Below are 21,962 nucleotides of genomic sequence, written 5' to 3'. Positions count from 1 at the left end.
ACTTTCATATTAACCTACAGCAGTGTTAATTACATCCCTAGTACTTCTTTATCTTATAACTGGAAATTTGGATCTTTCGACTGCCCTCATCCAATTCCCCCTCTCCCCACCCTATCCCTGCCTCTGCTAACCACATATCGGATCTCTTTTTCAATGAATTTGTTTGTTAGTTTTGAAGTATGATTGACCTACCTCTGTTAGTTCCTGCTACACGACATAGTGATATTTCTGTACATTTCAAAATGATCACCATGTTAAGTCTAGTTACGATATGTCACCATCCTAAGATTTACATACTTATTGACTGTATTCCCTGCACTGTACATTTCCTACCCATGACTCATTTATTTTGCAACTGGATTTTTGCACTTCTTACTCTCCTTCACCTATTTCCCTCCTCCCCTCTGGCAACCACATGCCTCCATGTAGTTTTTAATCTTCTTTTCCTGGATCTGCCCTGGGGAACTGCATGGAACAGCTCATTCCTTTTCCACCCAATTCATTTTCATGTATTTAAATATGGGTCTCATTTCTCCATCATTATTTTATAGTGTCCTCTCCTATAACTTAGCCAGAAGCTTTCACGTTCCTCCTAGACTCATCTTAGAGGCACTTTTTTTTCCTTAAAAGGATGAAAGATAAAGCCCTTTTTAATATAAGACTTGAAGAAAGCAGAAACCCTATAGCCAGTTGAATCGGAAGTGTAATAAAGTGAGGGGTGATTTCTGGGCATGACCCAGTAGTCCTACTTGGTAATCATATAAATAGCTAGTGTTTGCTGAATGCTCACGGTGTGCCCCGGGCTCCACACACATCATCTCATTTCATCCTTTTGGGGGCCTTTGGGAGAGTCTTTGGTTGGTGTCCCTGTTTTTACAGATGAGGAAACTGCGACTCTAAGAGGTTAAATTACTTGCCTGACCTCAACAACTAAGTGGCCGAGCTTGGACTTGAATCCATGTGTGACTGAGTCCAGGGCCTACCCTTGAGCACGTGCCCCATGCAGCTTACAGCACACTGCCCAGGGCCTTCACAGGAGGTCTTCTGCCTGTGAGAGGGAGTCTTAGCCCGTTCTTAGCATGCAGCTTAGTCCTTGAGGGGAAAAAAGAACTTTCCAGTCTCATGGAAGTATTGGGGGTTGGCAGGGAGTGGAGGGCTTAGAGGGGAAGCTGGGGCTCCGTCTGAGAAGACCATCCACGTGAGAAAAGCAACCTTGGAGGAGCCTTTGGGTGCACAGAACCTACTGGATTAGGCAGCTGGGAAACAGCCAAGGAGTAGGGAGAGGACAAAGCCAGCTACATTTTCAGCACTGAATGTCAAACAGTGCGGTGACCTCATGTCAGAGCACAAACAAAAACATCGCTCAGTACAAAAATCCCTGAACACGGAGGGGTTTCTGTCCTCTTGGATGACCATTACAACTGGGGAGGCTTTAGGCCCTTGGAGATCTGCCATATCTGAGTAGCCATAAATGTGATTTTTTTTTTTTTTCCAGCAGCAAGCATCTAAAGTTGAGAAGGTGTACTTTACCACGGCAGTACCAGTAGCCAGTAGCACAGGTATGAGATTCTGTGTTAGCTTTAAAAGGAAGGCAGCTCTCTGGGCCCCTTGAGGCACAGTTAGTTAATTGTTGCTTTGCCCGGGATTCAAACATTTTTTAAATTAAATTGATCACATTTGTATTATTAGAGTATTTAATATTCTTACAACTATTGAAAGTTACTGGACTTATAGCATAAATACCACATTTAACATTCTTTAACTAGTAACGGTTCTTTCCCTTTCAGATATAGCCTTTAGGGAATTCCCTGGTGGTCCAGTGGTTAGGACTCTGTGCTTCCACTGCAGGGGGCCTGGGATCGATCGCTGGTCGGGGATCTAAGATCCTGCAATCCACACTGCACGACCAAAAAAATAAAATAATAAAAAAAACAGATATAGGCTTTAATGTGGCCAGAAAAAAGTCTACATCACAGTTAATGCTAAAGAGAGCAGCTGTTAATTCACTGGACTCCTCTAATTACAGTCATGAAGAAACAGCATCTGGGTCAGAGACTCTTATAGGGCTAAAGGGTCCTTTCGCTCAAACTCTTTGTTTTATAGATTAAGAAACTCAGGCCCTGAAAGATTAAATGAGTCCCCCAAATTCATAAGTGAGTTTGTGGCAAAGCCAAAGCTCTAGTTCTTGGGCCTCCTGACTCCCTCCTATTCTGTTCTCTTAGCCCCTTGGTCTCTAGCTCTTTTGAGACACACAAAGCCTGTGTGAATTCAGAGTGTGCATCTGCACAACACACGTATGCAAAAGAGAAGGAATGTGCGCGCACACAAGGCTGGCTGTGTGTCTGAGACGGGGCTGCAAAGGTGAGCGCGGGATGTCCCAAAGGAGGTCAGAGCCTCCGGGGCAGGCGGGACTAAATGGCCTGGTACAGTGTGGAACAGCTCTGCACAGGCAGCTGCCCTTGGGCCATCCCTGAGGTATAAGCCTGCTGCAAACACTGCCTGGAGACGCTAGGAGAGGAGGGCAGTGAGCTGGGTGCTCAGAAGTAAGAGTAAGTTCTCCAGAAGAGTTTAGGTAGAAAGAAGAGCCCCTGAGTCCAGAGCTATGAAGAACGTGCAGGAAAAGGGAGGCATCCACCGTGGCTGGCGTGGAGGGTGCCTGTGAGAGGGGCCGGAAATGAAGCTGGAAATACAGGGTGCATCTAGATGGTGTGTGGCTTTTCTGTCTTGGAGGGGATGGGGAGTGTCAGAACCTTCTTACTTGAGGAGGAACGTGGTCCAGTTTAAAGCAGAACCAACCCTGGAGCATGGCACGGCATCCACCCTTTCCATCGTCCCGCCTCCGTGGTGCTGAGCTAGTCCTACACCCTCCTGTCCCTCTTGCCCTTGCCCTGCGGCTACTTGAAGAGCAGTCTTTCTCGCCCTCTCGCAGGGAGCGCAGTACAGCAGATTGGCCTCAGCGTCCCTGTGATCATCATCAAACAAGAGGAGGCCTGTCAGTGTCAGTGTGCGTGCCGGGACTCCGCCAAGGAGCGGGCGGCCGGCAGGAGGAAGGGCTGTCCTTCCCCTCCCGCTCCAGCGCTGAGCACCCAGCCTCCTGATGAGCCCAGCCTGAAGCTACCACCGCAGACTTTTTCCCCGCCCCCGATCCCCCTGTCGTCCTCCGCCGCCTCCTCTTCCTGTGAGCAAAGCAGACAAGCAGTGACTCCTTCAGACCCTCAGACAGAAACGTTACGTGCCATGGATATGTCAGAGTTTCTGTCCCTCCAGAACCTGGACACGCCGTCTAATCTGATTCCCATTGAAGCACTACTGCAGGAGGAGGAGGAGATGGGCCTGACCAACAGCTTCTCCAAGTGAAAGGCCCAGCCGGATGTGCTCACCTCCGGGAACAGAGGCCGAGCAGGAGGCAGAAGGTGCGATGCCTACCATCGTGGGGTCAGCAGTTTGAAGGAGGAAGAAATCTACTGTTTGAAATCCTCACCTTTCAGACATATTTTCTTTATTCATATCCCAGGAGCATCCATTTTTAAGGAACTGATCTTTGGAGAAAAACAAACAAAAACGGAACAAAACAAAAAAAAAAGCTAAGTTATAAATGAACTGTTTGGCTGCACTGTATGTCACTTTCGCTTATTGTCATGTGAACTTGGAAATTAAGGTTACTCGTATGCATAAAAATTCTAAATGAAAGGGTGTGGTTTCCATCAATCTGATGCTGCCCATCACTTGCACTGGGGTCTTTGTAGTCCGGGCAGTAGCGTTCAGCGTATCGGGTGTTGCTGCTCCTGTGTCTTTTGAGTCTGAGGTTGAAGCTTGCTTGGAAAGCCAGACCCTCACTCCATCAGAGAGGGAAGTGGCAAAGGCAGGTCAGACAGCCGTGAGCTGGACAGGGATCACGTGAGATGGTTTCATTGTCTGCGCTTGGTGTTGGTGGAGCTCAGGGTGACTATGGCAGGTGTCATCCTGCAGCCCAAAGGGGCAGCTGAAAGCCTGGCCCGAGGCCGCGGGGACGGTCCGCTTCCGCAGGGACCCCAGGCAAGTTGTTGACTGCTCTCTGTCCATGACACATGTGCAGAACAGGCTCTAGTGATGTGATCACAGTCTTTGCCTTCGGGTTCTCTCTTTCTCCGTTGGTTGCCAGGGCTTGCAGATCACAGTGAATTTTTCTCGGGGAACATCCCTGCTTTGTCCTAGAGTGGACATGTGGTTTATGGCCAGTCGCTGGCTGGTGGTCTGCCTTCCTTGAAGGGTATCTTCTTCCTCAGAGCAGAAGAGCTGCATTTTGCCGATCAGGAGAAGGTGCAGCTTTACAGGAGTTCTGTTCAGGCGGCGTATCATCGGCAGGCCGGGTGTCCTGGTTCCGGGTTCCAGCCAGGCCTTTGGTTGCCCCTCCCATCCCCGCCTCTCACCCCTCTGGATTTTGCATACAGCCTAGTACAGTGCAAAGAAGGATGTGACTTGCTCAGCTTAGTCATATGATTTCTAAACAAAAAACAAAAAAAGAAAAAAAAAAAATACAAAGCGATGATCTTCTACTCAGGGTAAAACAAAAAAATTCCCCTTCCACCAAAAAGCCTGAAATGTTGCAATAAGTTATCTCATTTGGAATGTTTCATTAAGTTGTATTATAGGAAAAAAATTTTTTTTGATTTGTGTATAGAATTATATCCATCTCTCTGCCTTTGGCTCTGAGTCAGTCATTGCCTCTTAAAATAAAACATAAAATACAATCCACACTAAAATGGAAAGTTTCTCTTAACTGCCTATGTCAGTGTAGTCATGAGTGCTCCCCCCACTCACTGAGCTCAGAAACTAGGCATGGCCCAATGTCCAGACTGGGCCTCTGCCTCCCAAGGGCCCCTTCCCTGCCTTGAGCGAGGGGCAGGGTGCCACAAACAGGGCTGCCCTTCTGAGTCAACGATGTCGGGCAGAAAGCAGCCGTAACTTGCCTTCCTTTCCCAGTCCCTAAGGTGGAGAGATCTGTCACTCTCCTGTTCTCTGCGCCATTACTCAGGGCCAGCCAAGACAGTATCCAGAGCAGATCATCTACCTGGGAGCCAGAGGCCCTGCCTTTAACAGGATGTTCAGGGACAGATTTGGAGAAGAGGGCAGTGGTGGTAAATGTTACTGCCATGAGGAGAAATGGGCTTACCTACAAGCAGCTGGTGGTTTCTCATTGCAGAAGTCTAGTCACGAGAATCGGGGGTTTTTTGACCCTCTGCACTCTCCTGTCCAAAAGGCTGGTGGGTTCTGGTGGCCACTGGCCTCAGCAGAAGTTGATAAGGCAGGAGGAATCTTCTATTACCGCAGTGGTTCATCTTCCTGGAAAACCAGCTGCTGAGCATGGGTTGTTCTTGACCGTCTCCGGGCCTTGCACCCATAGGAAGGTTTGCGGTAGGACCCTGGCTGTTTTCTCCACACCTTCCGAGATAGAGAGCAGCATGTGGCTCCCAAATGACCTCCCCACATGCCCGTCCTAGGCTCACTTGAGATTCGGTTCCCTGGGAGCTGAGGTGGAAAGCAGGAGCCTAGGGAAGGCCGTCGGAAGTGCCATGGTTGAAATATTGCTTCCCTCCGGCCAGCCCGGGCTGTGCTTGTGTTGGGGGTCCACCCAGGTCAGTGGCTTTTCTGCTCCAAAGATCAGGGGTGATGAAGAAACTGGGTTTGGGCTGACAGATTTTCCTAGTTGAAGTATCTGCCTTTTGAGGGTACTAGAGATTACAAGGGGGACCTTCAGATCCAATCAGCTTTTGAAAACATCAAGAATGTGCTTAAAATGCTAGTGAGTGGTTGTGAAGAGTACGTTTACTCCACAGGATAGGCGGTCTCTCCTTTCCTTCTTCTAGCACGCTTCCCCGCCCCTGTCCCTTCCATCAGCCTGGCCCCTAGTGTCAAGGATCTTGAAGAAGAGAGGGCGCTGGCTAAAGTGGAGCCACAAAGAGCCTTCATGGAGAGTGGTTTTCAAACCCACGAATGAACCTAGGGTGAGGCTAGGGAAGGTGTGCAGACTTCAGGTGAAATCATGCCTTTTTTCTTCCCATGGTAACCTTAATCATTTTCACCCTGTAGACTGAGACTTCCAGCTCCCACTAGCATCTCCAGTTATACTGCCCCTTTACAGAATGCTAGTCAGCCTAGGGAATCGTGGAGTTCACGGGCCTGGCAGGTGGCAGGAAACTTTGGCTGGCACTGCCAAACTGCCTTAGTGAATTTGGTCCTTCCCAGGCAGGTGGGTGAGGCATTGAGGGAAAGTGGCCCTGCCTTTCCTGGCAGTTTGGCCAACCTCGTGGGGGTATCACTAGTTTGATGACAGGAATTGGTGTCATTCATTGAATTCCACCCCTACCCCTCCGCCCTCGCAGAAGGAGATCATGGTACAAAGTCCAGGAGGGGCCTTAAGGTGTGAAGGCTTCTCTGGGCAGAAGCAAGGGACTTCTCTTCACCACCTCTGGGAGAGTCAGTAGATTGGAGAGTTTACTTTCAGGGTCAAGGCAGCGGACTGATAGGGATAATGGGTGGGTGGGTTTTCCTGAGAGACTTTGTATAATGTGCTGAATGTGTCCAAAGGGACAAGTTTGCAGAACCTCATATTGGTATATTAAAGAAATAATAAAAAAGCACTTTACGTTATTTTATCTTTAACCCAATTGCTGCAATTTCTTTCGTGTGTGTGTGTATACACACACACACACACACATATATACTTTCCACAAAGTTTTATTTTTTGCTCAGAAAAAAAGTTAAATTGAGGTGTGAAAAGAAAAGCACTTACCTTGGTGCAATATGTGTAGCTTGATGGTTGTTGTCCCATGTGGCCCTGGCCTGGCTGCGTTTTTCCACTCCATCAGCCCTGTGCCATGAGGCTGTCCATAGGGAAACACTATTATGCATTCTCAGCAACTGCTCAATCTATGCAAGCCTTCCCTGTGTGCCCAAGGGCGCCCCCTCAGGCTCTCTGAAGAACTGCTGCGGGTCCTGTTTTCTGCTGTTGAGGCCCTTTTTCATCACTTCTTCTTGGTCCCTTGCCATCTTTTCCCCCTTCTTCACCATTACAAAGTGATGCCTGAAAGGAAGAAACTGGTTGTTCCTAGGTAGACACCTGGCACCTTCTAGACTTTTATATTTGTAATCACGTTCATTGTCCTTAATCCTAAAGACTTCTCCAGAGTCACCGAAACCATTGATTTGTGGAACTGCAACAGTATTGCTAATGAGTTTACAATTTTCCTATACCACCAATCAGAAATATGTTTGGGGAAGGCTGTGGCAGTCGTGGGTGGGGCGGTGGGGGGCGGACAACATGAGCCATTTCCATACTGCTCCCCCTACCGCCCCTGTTGGCTCTTTAAGCAAAAGCCTCCAGCCCTCATTGAATCCAGTAAACAAAGCTGTTAATAATCTGCTTTATCAACTTTCTTCCTTTCCCCTCACTCCCCTCTCCCCCGCCCATTTTATCTTCAATTCTCAGGCTACTAAAGAACTGAGTTTTAAAATATACTTCACCCAAAGCAGAAAGATTTCCATAGAGCCAATATGCAAATGGAGCTGAGACATAGATCTGCTGTGTTCTGCTGTGACATAGATCCGAAATTGACCATTCCTAAATATTGGGGAGGGGAGAGGCAACAAAACTAGATCATGCATATTTCTGATTGGTAGTCAGTTTAGCCCGTTTCCTCTGGCATACGTTGGGGGCGAGGCTAGAGAAAGGGTCCCCTGTCTCTTCTCACACCCTTTGGGGAAGCTGATGATCACTGTTTGGGCATTTCTCATTGTTACTCCTGTTCGAGAGAGGGCTTCTCAGTCTGCACTGAGAAATGCAAATTAAACTGGATCTTTATGTCTATGTGTACATAGTACAAGCTTTTTTACTGGAAGCAAAGTTTAAAACCACACACTGCCCTTTTGGTGGTGTGCCTGCTGGGCCCCAAATTGGGTGATGTCGTGTCACTTTCTCAGCTCAACGCAGGTTCTACTTTTTCTTACTGGGAAATTTTTCATAAAACCTTTTTTTTCCACCAAAACCCAGGGGTGTTTTCTGCAATATTCTTATTATCCTTATACTGGTGCCAAGTCAGAGAGGCCTCTCTTACCCTTTTCCCCCGTGTCCTCAGGCCTCCCCAGGGCGCTCTTTGACTCAACAGTCTACATCCTTTGTTGTGTTTTGGAGAATGTGTGGGTGGGGGGGTGGTCAGAGTTCAAGGTAGCTGTTCTCTTTCCCCGTAAACTCCTAGTCCCTGTTTGGGGAAGGTGGCTGGAAACAGGTTTTTGCTGACTCTCTGGCTCAGATCTTCTGGCCAGGAGAAGCAAGACCCACGAGAGCCTTCTTTTTTTTGACACACACTAGTCATTGGCCAGAGGTCTTGGTTAAATCCCAAATAGTTTTATTTGGATTATGTAAAAGCCTATCAAATTTATTTAAGTGTGAAACATGGGAACAACAGACTTCCACTGAGCGATATGAAAACGTTACAGGTTCAGTACTTCCAAAGGAAGAAACCTCCAAACCCAAAAAAGAATAAATATGAATTTGTATTTTTGAAGAATGTGAAACAATGGTGTTTGCTTAATTGCTCATTTTGTATAAACTTAATATTGTACTTTAAAATATCTGCTAAGAAGTGAAAATTTAACTTTTTGGAATTGAAAAAGCAATATTAAATACTAATGAAATCCTAATTAAATGCTTATTTAAATCTGGTAGTATCTGTGGCATTTCTTCCCAACCCTACCCATGGTTGACAATTTTCAACCACTTCACCCCTCCCCAGCCATCAGAGTTTTAGAGAGGGGACAGAAAGGAAAGGTCGGTCACCAGGAGAGTCTGCAGGTTTCCTTTTAATCAAGGCTCTGCTAAAAGTGTTTTGTGGGGCTAGGAGCCCCCAAAGCATGAAATGGACATGTAACACGACCTGGATCCCCCAAAGCAGGCCAAACCACTCTGGCGAGCACTGCTGGTCTGCCCAAATCTGGGTAATCAGACTGGGTATTCGTTGGCTACATTTCAGAGCTCAGCACTGCCTTCAGCCAGGATGAAGTGGGAGTGAACCCAGCTGCTAGCAGAGCTGCCACCCCGGCTGAGAGCCAAGTACCAGCCACTGCCAGTGAAGACTGGCCCCTTTATTGAAAGGGAGTTGTTCACAGTCCAGCTACCAGCCCTGGGGAGGGAGAGAAGTCAGGGCGCCCGGCTCGGGGATGGTCAGGGCTCCGTAGCTCCATCGCCGGCATCCTTTGGAAAGCCACCTCTGGCGGAGACAGCTGTCTGGGAGGGTGCTCCAGGTTTGGCTGAGACGTTCTGATTGGAACAGAAGAAAGAAAAAAAGTGAGGCTGGGAGGAAAGGCCTTGGATTAGGCCCTGCAAGAGATGGCCACTTGGCATCTGGATAGCACTTAACTTTTTCAAAGCCTCTCGCCCAACTGAAAGGCAGTGGGCGATAAAGCGGTGGGGACACTCTTCCACCCTCCAGGGGAAGCCAGAACTTAGCAAGTGCGGCCAGTGGGCAGTCCCCACCTCCCAGGCCCAGCCCGGGGTGGGCACTGACCCCGCCACCAGCCGGCTCCGGGCGCCGGCGGCCCAGCTGCCGCAGCATCTCCTCGCAGGCGGCGATGGTGTCCAGGAGCTGCCGCTGCCGCTGCTCCACCGCATCCAGCAGCTGCTGGGCGCGCTCATCCCGGGGCGGCTGCGGGGGTGGCCTCCCGCCGAGCCCCAGCCCCGCCTTCCCACGGTCCACGCCGGCAGCCTCCCTGCCCGGGAGAGAGCGAGACAGACGGTCAGGGCCGGCGCTTGCGCGGGGTCAGAGCCCCTTTCCCCCCGCCCCAACGGGCCCCCTCTCACCCCCGTGACCAGTCTGAGCCCGGGCCCCATTCCATCTCCGCCTGCGCGGCCCGACCACCGCCCCCCTTTCGGCCGCCCCCCCTCCCCAGCCCTGCGCTAAGGCTCCGCAAAGCTGCGCCCCGCCCCGTCCCCACCGGTCTCCTTCAATCCTCCTGGGGGTCGCGGTCCCTTTAAGTTGCCCAGCACGGTGGTGGGGCGGAGCCTCCCAGACCGGAAGATGACTGGGCGCGTCACTTCCTCCCGGAAGCAGGCCTGGGCGGATGTCTCCGGCGCGTCCGTGCACGGGGCTGAGGGCCGCGGTGGCTGCCAGCATAGGGTTGAGCGAGGGGCCGGCGGGCTCCGCCCGGAGCGGGCGCCTTCTCCGTCCGCCGAGCCCCGCTCCGGCGGCGCCGGGGGCCCGGCTGTTCCGGCTCCCGGGGAGCGGGGCCGTGCGGGCCGCAAACCCGGAGCGCGCCGGCTGGACCGAGGCGCTGCGGGCCGCCGTGGCCGAGCTGCGCGCCGGCGCCGTGGTGGCCGTCCCCACCGATACGCTGTACGGCCTGGCCTGCTCGGCGAGCTGCTCGGAGGCACTGGGCGTCGTGTACCGCGTCAAGGGCCGCAGCGAGACCAAGCCGCTGGCCGTGTGCCTGGGCCGCGTGGCCGACGTCTACAGGTGAGGACGCCCCGACCCGGCCCTGTTGGGGGCGGCACCGCGGGAGGGGTTTCCGGTGACAGGCTTGGGAGACTGAGGCGCGGAGAGCGGGAGGGGCTTGTCCAGGCTCACCCGGGAATCCGGAACTGGAAACGTGTATGGAGCGCTTAGCGTCTGCCAGGCCTTGAACGAGATCGGGGGCGCAGCGATGAACGAGGCAGGCGGGGTCCCTATTCTTCTGGCGTTTTTGTGATAATGGGCGGGGGGGGACGCCCACGGTTTAAGAAAAAAGAGGGGGAGCACGGTAGCTTAAGTTAGTAGGGAGTGCTTTGAAGAAAGTAAAACGTGTAGCGTGAAAGCGGTGCAGCTGTTGTAGCCTGCGGGTCCAAGCCTGGGGCGGTCCTCTGGAGCCCTGCTTTCTGCTCAAGCTCTTGGGGGTGAACAGGGAAGACAGGCGGATCCCATTGTAGACCCTCGGGTCACCTTTCCTAGATCTGCCTAGAGTCTGGAATAGGACCAGCAGTGCCTTTCATTTGGTTGGATTTGTGTCCCCTCTGTTTCCCAGGTACTGCCGTGTGAGAGTACCTGAGGGGCTCCTGAACGACCTGCTGCCAGGACCAGTGACCCTGGTGATGGAACGCTCGGAGGAGCTCAACAAGGACCTGAACCCCTTCACTCCTGTGAGTCAGATTTTCTCTTGTGTCCCCAGACTTCCGCTGTTTGGCTTTCGCTAGGATCCAGGCCAGAGCCATCTCCCACCCCTTCAACCTTTCTGATGATCCCCTTTCTCTTTGCCTCATAGCTTGTAGGCATCCGGATTCCTGACCACGCCTTCATGCAGGACTTGGCCCAGGTGTTTGGGGGACCGCTTGCTCTCACCAGCGCCAACCTCAGCTCCCAGACCAGCTCTCTGAATGTTGAGGTGAGTTACCCAGTCCTCCCCCTGGAAATGTCACCAGGCCACAGTTTCCTCTGAACCAGAGGGGCTGATGGTTCACTGGAATTGCCTGGCAGGGGAGCTGCCCTTTTGGTCTGATGGTGGGAAGTCTGCCTAGGTGGCCGGGGTGGGGGAATACAGAATGATCTCAGAAAAGGTTTATTTTAAAGTTTGAAAGGCGAGGGGGAGAATTGGTGTTGTTTTCCTACTGTCTTTTTAACAGTAAGAGACATCATAAGTACATGTTTTTCTCATTCTGTTGGGATAGCAGTCGTTGGAGAATACAGTTGGGTGATAAGTCTTCATAACTTGCTGTAAAGAAAGTTAAGACTCTGAAAAGTTAAATCACTTATCCCAGGGACTCCTGGTCCTGTTCTCTTACCTCTGTCACAAGCCAGGTCAAAGAAGGGATCACCCACGGGAATTCCCTGGCCATCCGGTGGTTAGGATTCCGCGCTTTCATTGCCGAGGGCCCAGGTTCAATCCCTAGTCGGGGAACTAAGATCCTGGAAGCCGCGCAGTGTGGCCAAAAAAAAAAGACAGAAAGGATCGTCCTAATCCTGTCTTGGCGGAGTAGCTTAGAATGAATGAGGACGCAAAGAAGTTTGACTGAGCATACTTCTTTTCTCCTACTGGTCTTAAATGCAGAACATAGCAAAGTGATTTTACTTTCATAGTAAAGTGTTTCCATGCCCAGACGTAGAGAGTGGGTTCAGGGGCTTTGGAAAGTGAGAGCCCAGCACCCCTTCTTATTCTCAGGCTTTACTTGATCCTGGTGGCTATATCCTAGGCATTGGTGATGGGGATTCTTACCTTTTCGGCAAGCAGCTTACCTATCCAGCACAGTAACTGGTATTTATGATCCCCCATCCCAAATTCCCAGGCCTAACTGCCACTGCAGTGCCTTCATGCGGGGTGAGGGTGGAGAGTGGTGCTCTGGCTCAGTTAACAATTCAGTCCACAGTTCTGAAGGGGAACTCCTTTCCATAGCCCAAGGATTGAGTGCCAACGGCGTGCAGTTGCAGAGTCCCCCCCATTTCTCCTGCCCTGATCCAGAGTTTAAATGAGGTTCCTTACCCTGCTTAGAGGAAGATGCCTGCTGTTTTAGAGCTGTGTGATCTCTGTCTTAGGTGCCCTGTGTGCGATATGACATCATTGCAGATGCCAGAGGTGGTGTCCATGCTCTTCCTCTCCCTCTTCTCAGGAATTTCAGGACCTCTGGCCTCGCTTGTCCTTGGTCATTGATGGGGGACCAATTGGGGACGACCAGAGCCCTGAGTGTCGACTAGGCTCAACTGTGGTTGACTTATCTGTGCCTGGAGTGTTTGGCATCATTCGTCCGGGTTGGTGAGTCTCTTTGCTGTGGCACAGGGATAGGATTTGAGGGAGGTTGGGAGATGCAAACAAAAAAAGGTTGTCACTCCTATCTTGCCCTGAGGGGAGCGGGCAGGTTTGGAGATGTGGTGGGTGGAGTGGAACTCAGTTTGCTAGTGTTTGCTGGCTTTTTCAGAATTCAAAAGGATTCATCAAGGGTTTGATGAACAGAGCATAGTATGATCGAAGAGTTTAGAGGTCCCTGATCTCCAGAATCTGGTGGGCTCGGGGCTTTGAGAAGTCAAACCCTAACTGTCCTCCATTTCCTCCCCAGTGCCCTAGAAAGTACTTCGGCCATCCTCCAGAAGTACGGGCTGCTCCCCTTACGTGAATCCTGCTTGTGAAACTCCGGAGGAGGGAGGGCGCAAGGACTGGTGCTGGACACTGTGTGTCCGACTGCTGGTGGCTGGCAAGGCCTCATTGGCAGAGGCCGCTGGGGCTACAGTGTTACTAGTCTGACCTTTTAAGGCAAAGTTTCTTTCTGAACACTACGGACCAGGCCTCAGAAGCTGCTGGTTAAGCCTCACACCTGGTTGGGGAGGTTATATTTATTTATAATTTCATATATGAGCCAAAAGCTGAATAGAGGTTTTAAGAGTATTCCGAGGATGGCCTTGTTCTGATAAGTTTTTCCGATCTTTGAAAAATAAATAACAGATTTGGAATCTAGTGAGAGCTTCTCTGGTGGGTAGTGGCACTTAAGGTCCAAATCAACTAACACATTGGTTGGTGCTTTTCAAAAGTCTCAAGTGACCAAGTGCATGAGTTTTATGCTTCTGAAGCTGGAACCAGTTTAGGACAAAAATAAAAACTGTAGAGCCATCGACCAAACACTGCTTCCTCTGAACCAGGGGGCTGGTTCTTTGCTGTAATTGCCTGGCGGAGAGTCACCATTTTGGTCTAATGGTGGGAGGTAAGCTCAGCTGGCACAGGGGTTGGGGGTGGGGTCCAAATTAAGGAATATTGGAAAATAAATCTCTACTGTCCTGTCCAGCCACTTTTTTCTTATTTATTCGTAATATAAATTATAATGAATTATACCTACAACACCTTTATTTAAATGCAGTGTCTACTCAGCAGCCTTTATCTTTATTCATATGTATACAAGTGTTAAAAACATACTTACTATTGGGCATTTGAACTTAGCTTTTTCTTTTATAGAAAAAATGCTGTTAAACATCTTTGTGAATGTTTTATTTTCCTTCTTTTGAATTATTTCCTTGGGGTAGGATTACTGGGTCCAAGTGTGTGGCCATTTTCTTGGCTCTTGATAGAGGTTAGCCTTCAAAAGAACTGAATCAACCTGCACTGCCATCAGCAGTGTGTGAGAATTACTGCGCCTGCCCCCCGGTTCTGGCCATACTTTTACTAGTCTTAAAAATATGCATATGTGAACTGAAGCCTCAGTGTCACTCCCTTGTAAATTATTCCAGGTCATCATCTAGCCCTTTTCACCTGTCCCTGCCTGCCTTGGTTTCCCCAACTGAGTCACAGCAAGGGGACCAGGCCTGCCCCATCCGTTGGTGGGATTTAGTACCTGTTAACCTAACTGGAGCTGGGAGTCCTTGTGACCAGTAGGGCTCACTTCCACCCCTCTCCCCTCACACCCCAGTTCTCAGAACTAGAATTCAGTCTGAGCCCATAAACTTCTCAATACGGTCGTTTCCAATGCACATATTTTCAAGTAGATCCTAAGAATTTTGCCAAGAGGGTGTCCCAGGGCCTGCTTTGAGGGTCCCTGCAATTAGCATATTCGTTTATTTGTAAATAAGCACTGGTTTGTTAAATATTCCCTCTAGAAATCTTGTTGAAACTAATTTCTTAAGCAAACTCGACTGCGTTGTGCTAACCCTGTAGCCAGCCCATCCCATATGTCAATTTGTCACAGAATCTGAGGAGTTAAGAGTTCGTGGTCCTGAAGGGATCAAAAGGAAAGCTGATTTGAGAATAGGAACAACACGTCATTTTTAATACAAATCACAGTCGCACTGAAAATGGCTCTGGTGAGTGGGCCTCATTCAGTTCAGGCAGCTAAAGGGAGGGGGGTGTCCTAGTCCTCCCCCTGGAGCTAAATGTTTACCTAGGAAAACGGAGGCTCTGGAGCGCAGAGGTATTTTCTTCGAGGAAAAAGAACTGAACTCCCAGCACTGGGCAAAACAGCAAAAAGGAAAAACTTATAGCTGTGCTTAGGCACTAGCTACAAGGCCACACCAGATTAGGAAAGCTGGCTCCTGTAAGCTTCGGAAGACAGGAGCCATTCCTGGTCGAGTTTTCCCCCAGCACCTGGCACGCGGTAAGGTGCTCGCAGAGTATGTGTTGAATGAATGTGTGAGTGCTCAGGATTATTTCCTGATAATTGGGTTCGGGAATCTACTGGGAAGAGCTTAAACTGAGAATGTTCCCTTTTAGAAAGTCTTAAATGTGGTTCCCTAACTTGGGGAAGACAGATGACGTGGGAAGGAGGCCTGGAGAGGACGCAGGTTGGCAGAGAGCAGGGTGCATGCTAGCCCAGAGCCCTGACACCCTTCTAAGACCAGTGACTTGGCGACTCCAGAACACCAACCAGCTGAGCTCCAAGCTAGACGGGATTGTCTTAAAGTGTTCTCACTGAGGATGTGGAGCTGCCTTGGGCTAAGCCCAGCCACCGGCCAGCCCCTGGGGTTCCCTTTCTGGAACACCACCTAGTTTCCTGTCCCTGCAGGGCACTCTGGCACCCACCTGCCTCAGAAGCACTCAGCCGCTGACTTGGGAGCGAGTGCCGAGCCCCACGTGGTGACATCTTCCAGTGAGGCTGGGACGTCAGCACCTCCCGCCCCTGCCTGCAGGCCCCTCACATCAGCCACTGCTCCTTCTCTTTGATGAAGTGTTCCGCCCAGCGGCGCGTCAGCTCTAGGTACAGGCTGGGCTGATGAGGCAGGTAGTCCAAATACAGCCGAGTCGGCGTCTTCTTGGGAATGGCCTTCTCAATCTGGGTGCCCTCGTGCCACTCATTGAAGGAGGTGATGGAGACGATCTCGGGCCTCACGGTCAGGGCTGCCTGCAGGGCCGTCTCATAGTACTTGCCGTTGACCCTGTTCCGCGTACTGTGGTTGTTCCAGGGCCGGATGCTGGTGTCAATGTAGCCAGGCCCCACGCTGGGAATGAACATGAGGTTGTTGGCATCGCAGAAGTTCTTCACAGCTTTCCAGTTCTGATGGGAGGAGCCGAAGGAGAAACCATTGGAGGCAAAGTAGGTGTACATGCCATCAAATCCGGCGGCCAGGATGTCATGGGTGTGGCCCTCCTCCACCAGCAGCGCTATGAAGACCCCATCGTAGGGGGTGTTGCGGATTGAGTGGGGCCCGTTCGGTGTCAGGAGGTGGGCCCAGGCCTCGGGGGATGTCAGGTAGGAGTCATAGATATAAAAGAGTGGGAGGCTCTTACCCATGCTGTTCTTATAGCGGTAAAATGCACCATGGGAGCCATACCTGAGGAGCAGGAGGAAGAAAAGGCTGAGCCAGCAGCCTAAGAGAAAAGAAGCCAGCACAGCCGGAGGGCTGGCCATGAGTGAGATCTTTCCTGATGTCCAAGCACAATTTTGAGTCCACTTGGACTCCACAGTTGGACTCATCATGCCTCTAAGCAAGAACCCAGTTCCCTCCCACCCTCCCCCGAGCCTTGTCATTCCTCTATTTAAGCCTCACTTCCCTGCCCCAGGCCGAGCCACCACCATCTTCTATCTGGACTGTACCGACAGCCACCTAACTGGTCTCCAGGCTCCCACTTCCACCTCCCTATAACCCAGTCTCTTTTTAAAGCGTAAATCAGATCTGACTGCTCCTTACCGGAGACCAGCAAGGCCCCGCCTACTTGATCTGACCCTGCCCACCGCTATTCCTGCCTGCTATTACCCCATCTATCGCTTCACTCCGGCTACACTGGCTGCCGTCAAGCTTGTCCTATCAGACGGCCTTTGGATCTGACAGCCCTCTGCCTGGAGTTTTCTGCCTGCCCCAGATCTCTGCAGAGCTGACTCTTCCTTTAGGTGCTGGCTTACATGTCACCTCAGAGAAGCTCACTGGACCACCCATTCTAAAGTTGTTTCTTGGACACACTCTTAACACCTGCTTTATTCTGTTATTACTTCTTCATAGTATAGATCGCCATTTGATTTGTCATCTATAACCACTATCTGCTCACTGCACACCCGCCCGAGGATGTAAACTTTGGTAGCCCTACCCACTGCTGTACAACTGGGACTTAGGACAGTGCCTCGACACCTGAAGGCACTCAATAAATATTTTTTGAATGAATGATATATGCAAGCCATTTGCAAGCCACTTTCCACATATATTAGCTCATGTTAACTCTCACAAGACTCAAAGGTTAAGAGGACTGCCTCTGATCACAGAATGGAGGCCGCAGAACCAGAATTCAAACCCAGGTTGCTGTCTCCAAGCCCAGTACTCTTTTACTCTTTTTAGATGCTGGGGACACGGGCATTCTGCCCTTTTGTCTCTTGACCTGCGCCTCCAAGCCTTCTAGCCCTACCCCCATTTAGATCCCCACCAAAATCCAGGTCCCAGAGCAGCCTTACGTGTCAATGATATACTTGATGTTGTCATGCAGAGTGATGTCATCTCGGCCCTTGTAGGGTTGGATGTGGAAGGCCACCTGCCACAAACAGGAGATATTGGTCAGGTGAGTATCTGTCCAGAGGCCACAACCTATAAGGCTCGTGCTTCAAGTATGGGTTGGAGAAGAGGCTGAGTTCAGGAGAGACCTGGCAGTCATGGGCACAGTGTAAATAAAAGCAACCACTGCCCTCAGGGCCCGAAAAACAGGGGTGAGTTTTCCCACCTCCCACAGCAGGGCCTCTGGGAATCATTCTGATGGGCTGTTGCAGGCTGGCCAATAGGTTTCAACTTATGTGCCAGCTCCCAGTGGTTGGCACTAGCTGCCTGAAACTATGGGAAGACGTGTCCATAGGAAAACGTGCCGTGATCTGTTTAATGTGCCAGTGATGGGCTCAGGAACAGGAGCGGGGCTCGTTTTCATCGTTTTTCTTCTTTTGCCATACAGAGGTAAGGGCAGTGACTTACTTGATTGGTACACGTGGGGAAAGTAACTGGCCAGCTCCATCCTTCCTCTTGAAAGAGAGCCTGCCTGATGAGAGCACGTGTTGTGCTTTACTACTTGAGGCCCAGCACTGCCTCCCACTAGGGAGTTGAGGCTGGAGTTCAGTCTGTGGGCCTATTTGGCCCTTGTCTGCCCTCTCTCCAGGATCAGGGTCTCCAACCTAACCTCTATCACCGTGATATTAATTTAGTCTCCCATTTATCCTATATTTTTCCCAAAACTTTTTTTCAGAACTCAAAAAATAAGAGTGACATAGGCACCTAGAGAAATGGTACAGATGAACCGGTTTGCAGGGCAGAAATAGAGACACAGATGTAGAGAACAAACGTATGGACACCAAGGGGGGAAAGTGGCGGGGTGGTGGTGGTGGGATGAATTGGGAGATTGGGATTGACATATATACACTAATATGTATCAAATAGATAACTGGGCTTCCCTGGTGGCGCAGTGGTTGAGAGTCCGCCTGCCGATGCAGGGGACACGGGTTCGTGCCCCGGTCCGGGAAGATCCCCACATGCCGTGGAGCGGCTGGGCCCGTGAGCCATGGCCGCTGAGCCTGCGCGTCTGGAGCCTGTGCTCCGCAACGGGAGAGGCCACGACAGTGAGAGGCCCGCGTACCACAAAAAAAAAAAAAAAAAAAAAAGATAACTAAGAAGAACCTGCTCTATAAAAAATAAATAAAATAAAATTCAAAAAAAAAGTGACATAGGCATTATTTATTAGATCCCTACCCACAACACCACACTTGCTACGTATTTGCATACCTGGGCTAACGCCAAGAACTTTGGTAGAGGCACTATCCCTGTGGGTGGAGGAGGGGACATCTCCAGAATCGGCCAGAGAGCATTTGACATCTTCTTGGAGACTCACCTGGATGTTGTGCTGATGGGCAGCGTCCAGAATGGTGGGCACCAGGTCATCTGAGGGTTCCCCATTATCATCAGCCATGCCAGGTGGGTACCAGGACAGGACCAGGACGCCTGAGACACAACACAGAGGCTACTTCAGAGACACACAGTACCCCACAACAGAGAATTCCTTCCTCACAAACCATCTCCAACTGCAGAATGGTTTCTGAATGAAACCTTGAGGGAGACTCCTGCCAGGTTCTCTTCTTGCAGATCAGATCCCTGAGCTGTGAGTCCTGGAGCTGTCCACGCCTGCGGTGCTGAAGCTCAGTGACTGCAGGAACCCTAACGTGTCAGGCCTGGAAGGAGTCGGGAGCCTCGGCAGCCTCTGGCCTGCATTAGCAAGTAGTTAAACAAAGGGAAACGGGTGGACAATGACACACCCACCTGGAAGGCACAGTCCTGTCTCTGGGGGAGAGGAGCACCTCTGAGGTCCCTCAGGGAGAGGAGCCCTGAGCAGAGGTCATTTTACCCTTCCCGTGGGAAATAACATTTGTCTCAACTGTCTGCCCCTCTAGATGGTAGAATCTTGAGGGATGGCCTCTGTGCTATTTATCTGTGAATACTTCCCACCACTGTCTCTGGCATTCGATTTTCCCACCACACATTAACCATTTCCAGAGAAATTGAAATGTACTGTAAAATCCAGCAGAATTCAGTGACAAAATCTGAAATAAGTCAGCCTCCCCACCCCAGCCTGCCTACAGGGGGGCTTCTTTTCAAGCAGAGTACTTGAAAAGCTCCCAGGCCCCTTACAGCAAATAGAGCAGGGTCCATCATACAACGTGGGCAAACTTTCCTTTCTGCAACCAGCAAACTCAGGAAAGGCTGCTGCCCTACCCTGTGCCTAGTGTGAAAGCAGAGGCCATCCCAGGCACTACTGCTCTGAACCCCAGACTCCTGCGGGGCCAGGGCACCCAGGCCTCACTTAACCCAAACCGAGAAGCCCAATAGACTGCCCTCCTCTCCTCGCTCTCCCTACCTGGGACAGCCCTGGTGCAAACGCCTTCCACTGGCCCTCCCAGCAGCTCTGCTCTAGGAAAGGGCCCTGGAATGGTAGGGGGTCAGAAGGCAGAGGTGGAGGAGTCTGAAAACTAGGAGATGGGGGCGGGGTCTCCTGGTGAGCATGGGATGAGAGTTCTAGAAGAGAAGAGGTAGAAGCCAGGCTGAGTGGGACCAAAGGCCCCGTGACAGGAGCAGTGGAAGTTGGGGTCTCCTGGTGAGCATGGGATGAGAGTTCTAGAAGAGAAGAGGTAGAAGCCAGGCTGAGTGGGACCAAAGGCCCCGTGATAGGAGCAGTGGAAGTTGGGGTGTGGGAACGAAGAAAGGCGAGGCTGGGGACCCAGCGACGGGGGAGGGGGAGCTCACCAATGGCGGCTTCCTTCAGCTGGGTCATGTGCTCCCGCAGCACGTCGGGGTCCCGGGAGCTGTAGGGCCCCAGCTCCGGGTAGAAGCTGGAGCCCAAGTCTTCGGGGGGGCTGTGGCGGCCGCGGGGGTAGCTGGCCGAGATCTTGGGGTCCCAGTGCGGCACCATGACGTGGTCCCAGTGAATGTAGTGGCCCTCGCGCCGCGGGCTCCCGTACCACGAGTAGTAGAAGGCGTGCAGGTCCGAGTAGACGCGCAGACTCTGCCCGGGGGCGGGCTCGGCCTCCGCTGGGGCCGGCCCCGGGGAGCTGCCCGGACCCGCGGTGCGGGGCGGAGGCGGCGGCGGCGGCGGCGCGGCGGGGGCGGCCGGGGCCCGGGCGGCCGGCGCGGGGCCCCCCTCGGGGCGTCGCTCAAAGGGCGCCAGCTCCAGGCCGGGGCCCAGCGCCGGGAGTCCGTCCGGAGCCTTGAGCGTGCGCAGGCCCATGAGAGTGCCGAAAGCGAAGAGCAGCACCAAGAACAGCGCGATGCAGGCGCGGCGCCGCCGCCGGGCCATGGCGGCCCCCGCGCTCTCCGCGTCCCGCCCGGCTACCTCCCCGCGCGCCGCGCCATGGCTGCCCGCCCGGCTCCCGCGCGTCGCGCAGCCCGCGCGCGTCCCAGGGAGACGGCGACTCCGAGCGCCGAGCGCGGCGTGGGCGGCTCCCTGCCTCTCCCCCGCAGTGCGGGCGGGCCCGGCACACAGAGAGTGCAGGCGGCGCAGACCAACTGGTCGCGAGCCGCGGGGGGAGTGGACGCGGAGAGCTACGAGATCCCGGGCCAAAGGAGCAGGGGCCAAAGTCAAGGCGCGTGGCTCGCGGAGGATCTGTCGCCTTTCAGCCTGGGGCAGCGGCGAAGGAGCCCGCTGGGGGAAAGGGAATGCCCTCCTCCCGCAACCCAGGAGAAGGTCCGGGAGGTGGCGCTGGAGGGCGTGGGAGCATAGGGCAGGGTGGGGAAGAAAGCAATGTCTGTGGCTGTCCCTGTCTCCAACGACCTCCTTCCCCGCTAGGAGTCAGACACTACAGACACTGGCTAGAGTGGGAGGATGAGGGAGACCGTGACTTGCGCAAGGTCACATGGACTGGGCCTAAGTCCAAGGATCAGGACTGTCTCCTCGCCAGAGCTCTTGTCACTGCCCAGCCTGCCTGCTCTCGGGCCAGTTGTCCCAAGCTCTCTGTCCTTGGACAACCTCCTATAGTCAGTGAGGACTAAATAAGATGGCTACCATGAAGCAGTTTTTACAGGGCCTAACAAAATTAGCACTCAACACTTGCTCGAAGTTCCTTCTGGACTCTGAGCTCCAGAGAGCCGGCGCTGGGTCACCTTTACCTTTTTAGATTCCAAGGGCTTGGAAAACAGGATGTGACACTCAGTGCCCAGGGTTGCTTGTGGAGTGAATAACAGACTCTGATGTGATATTCTAGAGACAATGTTAAGTTTTTCACTCAACACTGATTAAGTTCCTACTCTGCGTTACTCATTATTTGACTCATTAAGAAAAAGTTTTGTTTATCGTCTGCCTCCTTCTCTGGTCCATGAAGACAACAATTCTGTTTCATCAGCCACTATATCTGCAGTGTCTAAAACAGGGCTTGGCACACTGGTAGGCGCCAGATTCTCATTTCTTAAGTAAATGAATTGTCGGAAACTCAGGAAGAGGAGGAGCAATGTGGGAAATGTGGGTAGGTTTGGAGCCCAGGAAAGTACATTCAGGAGAATTCATGGGAGTGTCGACGAAAAATTAACCAGTCGATCTAAGAC

At 51.9% G+C, this 21,962-nt stretch overlaps 4 protein-coding genes across 6 annotated transcripts in view; 2 read left to right on the top strand and 2 right to left on the bottom strand.

Moving 5' to 3' along the window:
• The window catches only part of MTF1 (metal regulatory transcription factor 1), a 39,351-nt gene extending 34,183 nt beyond the window's left edge, over positions 1–5,168 (top strand). For 2 of the 3 annotated variants that reach the window (XM_079918816.1, XM_079918815.1), the window contains 2 exons: positions 1,496–1,559; positions 2,930–5,168. In XM_079918816.1, coding sequence (XP_079774942.1) covers positions 1,496–1,559; positions 2,930–3,357 — 492 coding nt within the window. In that variant the 3' untranslated portion in view covers positions 3,358–5,168. The remainder of the gene's footprint in view (positions 1–1,495; positions 1,560–2,929) is intronic. The other variant, XR_013827852.1, reaches the window with a different exon arrangement.
• A 184-nt stretch (positions 5,169–5,352) lies between these two features.
• Positions 5,353–9,870, bottom strand: LOC307185061 (uncharacterized protein C1orf122; the record flags this gene model as incomplete). The annotated part of the gene is made up of 4 exons (XM_079918855.1): positions 5,353–5,421; positions 6,773–9,295; positions 9,543–9,744; positions 9,836–9,870. The coding sequence occupies 3 exons, from the start codon at positions 9,868–9,870 to the stop codon at positions 9,200–9,202; spliced, it is 333 nt and encodes a 110-aa protein (XP_079774981.1). The 3' UTR covers positions 5,353–5,421; positions 6,773–9,199.
• A 131-nt stretch (positions 9,871–10,001) lies between these two features.
• YRDC (yrdC N6-threonylcarbamoyltransferase domain containing) lies at positions 10,002–13,684 on the top strand. Its single transcript, XM_079918839.1, has 5 exons — positions 10,002–10,487; positions 11,032–11,146; positions 11,269–11,388; positions 12,608–12,750; positions 13,052–13,684. Exons 1-5 carry the CDS (start codon positions 10,096–10,098, stop codon positions 13,119–13,121), a joined length of 840 nt encoding a protein of 279 aa, XP_079774965.1. The 5' UTR covers positions 10,002–10,095; the 3' UTR covers positions 13,122–13,684.
• A 184-nt stretch (positions 13,685–13,868) lies between these two features.
• On the bottom strand, positions 13,869–21,014 carry MANEAL (mannosidase endo-alpha like). Its single transcript, XM_079918830.1, has 4 exons — positions 20,172–21,014; positions 18,766–18,875; positions 17,354–17,430; positions 13,869–16,244 (listed from the first exon to the last, which is right to left on the bottom strand). Exons 1-4 carry the CDS (start codon positions 20,719–20,721, stop codon positions 15,608–15,610), a joined length of 1,374 nt encoding a protein of 457 aa, XP_079774956.1. The 5' UTR covers positions 20,722–21,014; the 3' UTR covers positions 13,869–15,607.
• Positions 21,015–21,962: the final 948 nt, after the last annotated feature.

This window comes from Stenella coeruleoalba (assembly GCF_951394435.1).
Source record: "Stenella coeruleoalba genome assembly, chromosome: 1".
Classification (NCBI taxonomy): Eukaryota; Metazoa; Chordata; class Mammalia; order Artiodactyla; family Delphinidae; genus Stenella; species Stenella coeruleoalba.
This window is presented reverse-complemented; position numbering and strand designations above follow the sequence as displayed.